Source organism: Babylonia areolata, chromosome 1 (genome assembly GCF_041734735.1).
Source record: "Babylonia areolata isolate BAREFJ2019XMU chromosome 1, ASM4173473v1, whole genome shotgun sequence".
NCBI classification, from domain to species: domain Eukaryota; kingdom Metazoa; phylum Mollusca; class Gastropoda; order Neogastropoda; family Buccinidae; genus Babylonia; species Babylonia areolata.
Window position 1 is genome coordinate 87468732 of NC_134876.1, and position 10000 is coordinate 87478731.

A 10000-nucleotide genomic window follows, 5' to 3' on the forward strand; every position below is an offset into this window, starting at 1 on the left:
CCTCGAACAAACCCGGTCCCCCCCCCCCCACCCTCCAACCTATCATCCAAACCAACCACCCAAATCGTATACAAGCATCCAAAGATGGGGCAAAGTGCGTCGGAACTCTCATTTTACCTCGTGTGAATGACATCTCATGGGAAGAGCAGAAACTTCGTCTTAAGCTGTTTTTTATGTGTATGTGTGTGGGTGTGTTGGGGGGAGTGGGGGGGCGGGAGGAGGTGTTGGTGTTGTGGATGTGGGTGTCTGCTTCACGGATGGGCGATGTGGGGAAGGCTGTGGAGGGGGATGGTTCCCACCCTTGTCTTGGAGAGGTCATGTCAGTGTCAGAAGTCATTCAGCTTCCGAGGGGTTCTCCAAAGATTCATCTTGCGATGTCGCCAATAAATCTGTTGGCAACACGACGGCAGGGTGTCAATGTTAGAAGAATACCCCCACAACGGTTTTTTCCCCTCTTAGTGTGATATTTGTGAATAAATCATTGAAGGTAAGACGCTTCCAACGCGAAAGTATGTTTGCAAGCACATAACGCTCATCGAAATTTAAGATAAAGACAACTGTGCTCGTTAAAGTTGTATTTGGATTCAGAGACAGACAAATAAGCAAAAATCCAGTTGTTTTTTTCTTTGAAACAGTTGTGTGCATCTAAGTATATTTTGTGTTTAGGGACAGAAGAATAAAACGTCGACCGTAAGACAACCTCAGTAGGCATATTTTTTTTTGTCTCGGAACGTAAAAAGAAACAACAATCCAGCGTGATTGTTGCAGATGTCAATGTATGCTTTTTGTGTCCCCGGAGAATTTGGCCCGCAAAGCGTTAGTCTTTCCACGTCACCGCTACTGCTTACTTGCACACAAGACCCCAGTACAGAAAGAAAGTTCAGATTAGAGGAGATAGTGAAAAGTCGATTGAGAATGTCGGAGAAATGTTACGATGAAATATGAGGTAGAAGGGCAGAGAGAACCGGAAATGATCATACAAGTTGACGGGCTCCTTGGCGTTCTTCCAGGGTGATGTGAGGTGATACAAGCTACAGGAGTGGAACGGGTTGTCGGCAATAATGGTCACTGGGATATCAGGCAAACTGAACAACTTTTTTAGAAATATTGGTTCTGTTCCTAACAGACTAAGGGGTTCTCGGTGTATACCAGTTACTTGGATATCAGGCATAGTGAACAGTCTTCGAAATATTAATTTTGTTGCCAACAGATTAAGGGGGCTGTCGGCATTAACAGTTACTGGGATAGCAGGCAAACTCAACAGACTTAGAAATATTAGTTCTTCTGCGAACGGTTACCGGTAATAATAGTTACTGGGATATCAGGCAAAGTGAACAGCAGTAGAAATATTAGTTCTGTTGCTAATAGATTAAAGGGTTGTTGGTAATAATACTTACTCGGATGGTAGGCAAACTGAACAGCGTTAGAAATATTACTTCTGTTGCCAACAGAATAAGGGGTTGTCGGTAATACTAGTTACTGGGATATCGGGTAAACTGAACAGCCTTAGAAATATTAGTTCTCTTCTTCTTCTTTGTAGCTTTTATCGTTGTCCATCATCATGTTATTCTTAATGTACTCGTATTCTCCCCTTGCTGCTTATTTTACAGTATTTTTTTTCCTCTTGCTGTTTTCCTTGTCCCTCATTTTGATATTTTCGTTCTTCTCCTGCTTTGTCTCCTCATCATTGTTGTCTTATTTGTGCGCAGTACTGGCCCCACCCTTTACACCCGTGGTTCATCTGCCATAGCCTAGCAAGCTGGGACGGTGACAGTGAGGTCCTCAGGTCGTAGGTTTTATATCAGACTGTCCTTGTCCTAGCCTCTGGCTCAAAAACCTTCCTCGGAGGCACGGGGGCGCGGCTACTGAAAGTCGGGACATGGCCATGGACCCAGGGTCAATGCATGTCGAGACTGTCCTGCATTCCTTAGCACTTCATGGGTTTTACTTCAGACTTTTCCTTGTCTTAGATGGACTGCCTTCCCGGGCTGTCGAGCTCCATCTGCCCGCATGTGACAGGTAGCACAGGGTTAATTATTTATTTTTATTATTATTATTATTATTATTATTATTATTACTACCTTTTTATATTATAATTATTATTTATTTATTTATTTATTTATTTATGTAAGCTTATCTATTATTTATTCACCTTTTTTCCCCTCAAGGCCTGACTAAGCGCGTTGGGTTACGCTGCTGGTCAGGCATCTGCTTGGCAGATGTGGTGCAGCGTATATGGATTTGTCCGAACGCAGTGACGCCTCCTTGAGCTACTGAAACTGAAACTGAAACTTTGTCTCCTCCTCCTACTCACTCTTCTTTCTCCTGTTACCTTGCCTCCTTTTCAGTTTCGTCTTCATCGATATTTTTCCCCTCCCCTCCCTTCCCCTCCCTTCCCCGCCTCTCCTCTTGAGTTCCCGACAAGAATAGGCTTTATAATCAAGTGTGTCGGACAGTATATGATGCCCACGGCAGATATCGCTTGATCCCCTCAGGCTGATCCTCAGGTCGAAGCCACGTCAGACACTTTTAAGCGTGTTAAGGGACGGCCCAGGATGGGGGCACTTAGGATTTATGTTTTGGGTCATCGACGGACTGTAGAAATGGAGACTTGGAGAAGTCTAGGTCACGATGAACGCTGAATATGTCGGTCGTGTGTGTGTGTGTGTGTGTGTGTGTGTGTGTGTGTGTGTGTGTGTTTGCATGCTCGCGGGGGTCAGGTGTGCGTATGTGATTCAATGTATACATGCACGCACATAATTATAATATGCTTTGGCGTATCTCAGTGTATGGGGAAGAGATGGAAAAAGCCGCAGCATGTTGGTTCATTAATCGCAGTGACATTTAGACATGTCGACACTTGATCTGGTAATCTTAAACATCTTACTGTAAACAACTACGCATTTCATGGTCATTGAGAGAACACAAGCGTCGGCCGGAAAAAAAAATCGCTGTCTTCTGTTTAACGCTGACTAGATATCACATATCTAATTATTTGTAAAAGGCTTGCTTTTACAGGGATAGAATATATCTTCTTTCCTCAGAGCCTCAGAGAATATTCACAGTCCTCGGCTGAGGATAAAACAGGGGAGGTGAGGCGGGGGGGGGGGGGGGGGGGGGGACGGGGGACGGGGGGGGAGGTGGAGGGGGCGGGAGGGGGGAGCGGGGGAGTATGTTATTCAATTCAATTTGAAATAAACATAAAAAAACAACGTAATATAGTCGGAAGATTTGACAGCCTTAAAACCAACCACACTCCAAACAATAATACGAACATCTCGAAAGCGATGTTACGTTTATGTTTATATTTTCTTGAAGACAATTAAGACAGACGGTGTCGGGTTACCAAGCGCAGTAAATCACTAAGGTTTATTGTTGTTTGTCTATTGTTATTGTTGTCGTTGTTGTTGTTGCTGCTGCTGCTGCTGCTCTTGTTGTTGTTGTTGTTGTTGTTTATTGGCGTGTTTTTGTTGTTGTTGTTATTGTTTGTTTGTTTTGTTTTGTTTGTTTTGGTTGTTCTTGTTGCTTTCTGACGGTTCTGATTAAAGCATAAAAGAATCTGGAAGAACTTTGAGAAGGGAGGGCCGGGAGAACAAAGAACAGGTGACAGGGGAGTACACTGCAGAACACACGTCCTTCATTCAGTCCCCGGATTTGGTTCTGACAAACAGCGTCATTTATGTAAGGCTTCGGGCCAGGCTGTCACTCTGCCGGTCATTTTGCTTGACAAATCACTCTCCCCCCCCCCCCCCCCCCCCCTCCCCCGAGAGGTTAAGTGCCGGGCAAAAGATCTGACTAATGAAGCTCTGACCGTTCTTTCTTCTACCTCCTGTTTATCTATCAGTCTCTGTCTCTTCCTCTGCCTCCATGTCTCTGCTTCCCTGTGTGTGTGTGTGTGTCTGTCTGTCTGTCTGTCTGTCTGACGGTCTCTCTCAAAGACACAGAGGTGGCGGGGGATTGGGGGGGAGGGGAGGAGGGCATAAAAATAATTACCATCGTTCATTCGTTCATTGACTCGCACGTTACTCTCACTCCGCCCCCCCCCCCCACACACACACACACACACACACACAGCCCTCCTCTCCCCCCTCCCCCGCTCCCCCCTCCCCCCTCCCCCGTCTCTCCCACACCGCACCCCCTTCCGAACATTTCGTGGGCAGACAGAGCAGAACTTTTGCTTCGGGCTGTCTCTTCCAGTTTAGAGGGCGCAGTCTGCCAGCCTTGAAAAGGTCACATCAGTGTCAGAAGACCTTTTTTTTTTTTTCTTTCTTTTTTTTTTTTTTTTTTTTTTATCTAAAACGTCTGTCTTGCGATCTTCCCAATCAGTCTATTCATGAGGCTCGCAGCACACAGTGACTCTGTAGTTCTTCGAAGTTGTTATTTTAATTAATCGATCTGTTTGTTGTGCTCTGCGGGTTTTTTTTTTTTTTTCTTTTCTTTTCTTCTTCTTTCGTGTTATATATATATATATATATATATATATATATATATATATATATATATATATATATATATATATATATATACTTTTGTTGTTGTATTTGTGTCTTTTTTTCTTTTATCTATTTGTTTGCTTTTTTTTGCTTTTTTTTGGGGGGGGGGGGGGGGGTCTTTTATGTGGCGTTCTAATGAGCCTCTGTCGTGGAGAGACGCCATCAAAATATGAGTGTCCCCTGTGGTTTATTATCCGCTATTACTGGACCCCATTCACCATGTCTGGTATTGTTTTCCATATTCTGATTCTACAAAAACAAAAAAACACCAAAAAAATCTAAGACCATTATTCTTTCCTTTTTTTTTTCTTTCTTTTTTTTTTTTTTTTTTTTTTTTTTTTTTTTTTTTTGTTTTTTTTTTTGTTTCGGTGAGTTTCGAGCGCCATGTCTTTTATACCCAAGAGAGGAACAAATGGCCGTCACGGTAATCACCGGGATATTTTAACGCCCAGTGTAGTACATAACGGTAATCGGTCTGTTTTAGTGTTCACCCGAGACAGACTGGGGGCTCTTCTTCTGATGGAAAACAAGAACACCAAGGGCCTGAGTTTCTCACTGATTGTTTTGCAACATCCAGTGGTCTCTACTGGCTTTGTGCTGCGACGATTGGGTTTTAACTCTCTCCATACGAACGGCGAAAGAGGCGACGTTAACAGCGTTTCACTCCAATTACCATCATCAAAATATTGCAAGCGGAAGGCTCTTATGCTGAAGAGGTGAATGTTGACACAAAGAATACCACAATTCTGACGACGGAAGCTAAAGGTTGGGTCATTCAGACACCCACTGGACGTCCGAGGGGTCTGTGTAGAGGAGAAGAGAGGACTGGCCGTACTGAGTGAGTTAATCGTGGGCTGTGCAAGGTGTATGTATGTATGTATATGTATACACACACACACACACACACACACACACACACACACACACACACACACACACACACACACACACACACACACACACACACACACACACACACACACACACACACACACACACACATGTAATTGTTTATTTCTATATTATCCTTCCCGACGCCCACTTCCCCCACTCTACCTTATTTTGTATTTTCGTCTTTTTTGCTGAGGGCAGGATGTAAAAAAAAAGCTGTATAAACGTATTCTTTTACCCCTAATAAAGATCATTCTGACTTCACACACACGCACACACTCACACACACACACACACACACACACACACGCACACACACGCACACACACACACACACACACACACACACACACGCACACACACGCACACACACACACACGCACACACACACGCACACACACACACACACACACACACACACACACACACACACCACAAATAAACATACACGCACAGAGAGTGAGAGAGAGAGAGAGAGGCGAAGTGGAGAGTTGGGGATGAGGGACACACACACACACACACACACACACACACACACACACACACACACACACACAAGTTCACACAGATATGTGTATATATATATATATATCTGTGTGAACTTGTGTGTGTGTGTGTGTGTGTGTGTGTGTGTGTGTGTGTGTGTGTGTGTGTGTGTGTGTGTGACTGAACTGCTCTCATTGTCATATACAGCACGAATGATTAGATACGGAAGATCTAAGAGTATTAGTGCGGGAAAAAAAATTCCTTCATTTTCTCTCTTCATAGGCTGTTCAGTCTGTTTGGCATTTGATGAAAGGAATCCAGAACACCAGTTGGTGATGTTCATAACCACATTAGATGTTCCACTGGCTGTCCTTCTCTCTACATTAACATTGCAGGCATGTAGGGGCGAGGCGGGAGGAGGCATAAGGGTAGGTGCAGGTAGGTGAAAGAAAAAGTTGGATCAAGGTACATTGGACATAGGACCTTCCTTATCACCATCTCTCTGTGTGTCTCTCACTCTCTCTGTGTGTCTCTCACTCTCTCTGTGTCTCTCAGTCTCTCTGTGTGTCTCTCACTCCCTCGCACACACACACACACACACTCTCTCTCTCTCTCTCTCTCTCTCTCTCTCTCTCAAAAAGGAAAAAGAAATCTTTATCATTTCTTCTACTAATCCCCATCCAAGGCTCCAAGCCATGCCAATTTGAATCCTGTAGTGTGTGGGGAAAACCACTGACTTATCCTTAATTCCTATGGCCTCGAAGCGAAGTTCTAAAGCTTTCAGGATAAAATCTGGTTTCAGAGCGTCTTTGCCTCTGGGACAAAAAGGAATCCCATGGTCCCTTGACAGGTGTTTTCGTCTGTGTGACATACCCACCACATCTTCTGTCAGAGGGAAATTGCCAGTAACATGCCATGTGTCTGGAAAAATGCAGACGAGTTCGTGTGTGTGTTTGTGTGTGTGTGTGTGTGTGTGTGTGTGTGTGTGTGTGTGTGTGTGTGTGTGTGTGTAAAAATACAGACGAGTTCGTGTCTGTGTGTGTGTGTGTGTAAAAATACAGACGAGTTCGTGTGTGTGTGTGTGTGTGTGTGTGTGTGTGTGTGTGTGTGTGTGTAAAAATACAGACGAGTTCGTGTGTGTGTGTGTGTGTGTGTGTGTGTGTGTGTAAAAATACAGACGAGTTCGTGTGTGTGTATGTGTGTGTGTGTGTGTGTGTGTGTGTGTGTGTGTGTGTGTGTGTGTCTTCGTATGTGTGTGTGTGTGTGTGTGTGTGTGTGTGTGTGTGTGTGTGTGTGTGTGTGTGTGTACTTGCGCTTGTGTATTTCTGCGCGTTTGTATGTTTGTGGATTTCGAAAACATTTTATATTTGGTTTGTATACGTATCTAATCGAAAATAACATAAGAAATTCTTAAAATAAAAGACATATGTTTCCCTTCCAAAGCATGAAGACACGTGGTAGATATTATAAAACTTGGACGCAGTGATTCTCACAGTCTGCTATGCTTCCAGCATCGCCCGTTCGAAAAGACCGGATGAAGCGGGAACTGGAGGTGGTGATAATAGTTCGGGACATTTCAGAGGATGTCAAGGGAATTCAGGAGGAGGGAGAAGAGGGAAAGCTCATGTTATGTAAGTGCCTAATATGCCGACGGTTTGATTGGCAGCAGAAGGATGTTTGTTGAGTAGCCTATGTTTAGTTTGTGAATGTGTGTGTGTGTGTGTGTGTGTGTGTGTGTGTGTGTGTGTGTGTGTGTGTGCGCGCGCACGTGTGTGTATGTGTGTGTGTGTGTGTGTGTGTGTGTGTGTGTGTGTGTGTGTGTGTGTGTGTGTGTGTGTGTGGTCATCCATTCATGACATCTCATGACGTTTATGTCTACTGTTTTTGGTCGTTTGCTTTTCATGAATATGTTTTTAGTTAGTTATCTATCGATCTATCTATCTGTTCATTTATTTGTTCGTTCGTTCATACATTCATTCATTCATTCATTTATTTACACCCCTCTCTCTCTATGACATGGAGTAGGCAGAGCGGAAAATTAGTCACAAGCTATCTCTCATCTCTTTATCTGTGCTTCTGCGGGACTTCCCTCGCCTGTCCTGGAAAGGTCGCACCGGTGTCAGAAGTCATTCATGTTCTTTTTACTCAGGGAGGAAGGTGGCAGAATGGTTAAGACGCTCAGCTGCCAATACACAGAGTCCGTGAGGGTGTGGGTTCGAATCCCGCTCTCGCCCTTTCTCCTAAGTTTGACTGGAAAATCAAACTGAGCGTCTAGTCTTTCGGATGAGACGATAAACCGAGGTCCCGTGTGCAGCACGCACTTGGCGCACTGAAAAAGAACCCATGGCAACGAGAGTGTTGTCCTCTGGCGAAATTACGTAAAATGAAATCCCCTTTCATAGGTACACAAATATGTAAGCATGCACTCAAGGCCTGACTAAGCGCGTTGGGTTATGCTGCTGGTCAGGCATCTGCTCAACAGATGTGGTGTAGCGTGTATGGATTTGTCCGAACGCAGTGACGCCTCCTTGAGAAAGTGAAACTGAAACTGAAACTTTACTCCTCCAAGGATTCAATCTTGCTGTGTCGGCAGTAAATCTCTTCGTAACGTCACCGCACGGTGTCATGCTCACTTCCCTCCTTCATTTCTCTCAGTGTCGCTATTTCAAAAAAATCAACAAAAAAGGGGGGCGGGGGCGCGGGGGAGGGGGGAGGGAACGGGGGGAGGGGGGGGGGGGCAGGGGATGCAGTTAGAGAGAATCGTTATAAATATCTTCTGGGGAATGAATTGCAAGCATTTCCTCGAAGCTCTTTTTTCCCTCTGCTCACATTTCTTCGTCCAATTTGGAAATGTATACAATTAATTATCTCTACTTTGGAAATATCTCAAAAAGTGCATTTAGTTTAGATCCAGACACACGTTTTGAATGTCTTTCTGTCATGGTAGGGAATTATCCAGTTGGACGGAAATCTTTAAAAATCGTTTTATCTTCCTTTTCGCAAGGAACGTTTGAGAGTAACCATAGAACCAAACAGCACTCAACACTCTGTGCACATTACGGAAACATAAAAAATAAACAAAACACGAGCATATATTACCTGCTAGCAACAAAGCACGTGTTTATCGAAGGAAACATAATAATCATAATGACGATGATACTAATAACAAGAATAATGATAAGAAGAAGAAACGTAAGTCAGGTTTGAATCTTGGAGTATCGTATTGACGTAAGAAGACTAGTTTCAGGCAGTTGCATAGGTCAAAGCCCATATGCATTTTAAGATCATCGAAAAACAAATTCCAGTTCTGAAGACAGTTACATGCATCAAAACGCATTATTACCCGTGAACATCTACAGGAACAAACCTCCACCACAAAACAGTTGCTTCAAAGACCGTGATTCCATAAAAATCAAACGCACATTAAATCTTATAATACCTGTTGTAGCTTGTTGGGGTGGGTTCTGTCTTCGATACAGCGTTTTCAACGAGAGGGTAATGAAGAACAAGAGGGGGAGGAAAAGGGAATGAACACCTCACACAAGGTCGTTTTACAGAGGTTCTCCATTCTGATCTCTTCAGAATAAAAAGGGTGAGAGTGCCTGACAGTGCGCAACAATGCGCGAACCTCTCATCAGTGTGACAACAGGCCAAACATCGAAACACTAGGACCCGTCCGGTCCAGCCGATTCTCACGCTCTGGCTTACAGTTGCTGTGACGGGATCAGCTAAGCTATCCAGAACTGTACTCACTGACACTGAGGATCGATGATCACAATAAAATCATATTCATAAGAAACACGCAATTGCTTCCCCTAGCATCACAAGCAACAACACGCACGCGCAGTCTCAACCACACATTCATTCAAAGTGCCACAAAAATAAATGCTATTACATACCTATCTCAGGAGGACTTGATACGCACGCTGCTTCCCGTCTCAGGACACAAAAGGCTCCAGTTCGGAAAGAGATGCCAGGTAAGGTGAGACAGTGAAAAGATGATGATGGAGACTGCAGTGAAGAAGTTATGTGATGAAAGATGGGGGAAAGGGCAGACAGGAGCGGTAATCACAGCACAGAATGATCTGCCCTTTGGCCCCGAAGGGTGACCTGCCCTGTGGTGGGGGTTT

General features: G+C 44.2%; 2 protein-coding genes across 2 annotated transcripts in view; both read left to right on the top strand.

The window, feature by feature from the left end:
• The window catches only part of LOC143293993 (uncharacterized), a 348573-nt gene that overhangs the window by 255558 nt on the left and 83015 nt on the right, over window positions 1-10000 (top strand). The gene's annotated exons all lie outside the window — the stretch shown is intronic.
• LOC143290646 (RNA-binding protein Musashi homolog Rbp6-like) overlaps window positions 1-10000 on the top strand; it is a 46786-nt gene that overhangs the window by 33806 nt on the left and 2980 nt on the right. The window contains exon 2 of the mRNA XM_076600218.1: window positions 7382-7501. Coding sequence (XP_076456333.1) covers window positions 7382-7501 — 120 coding nt within the window. The remainder of the gene's footprint in view (window positions 1-7381; window positions 7502-10000) is intronic.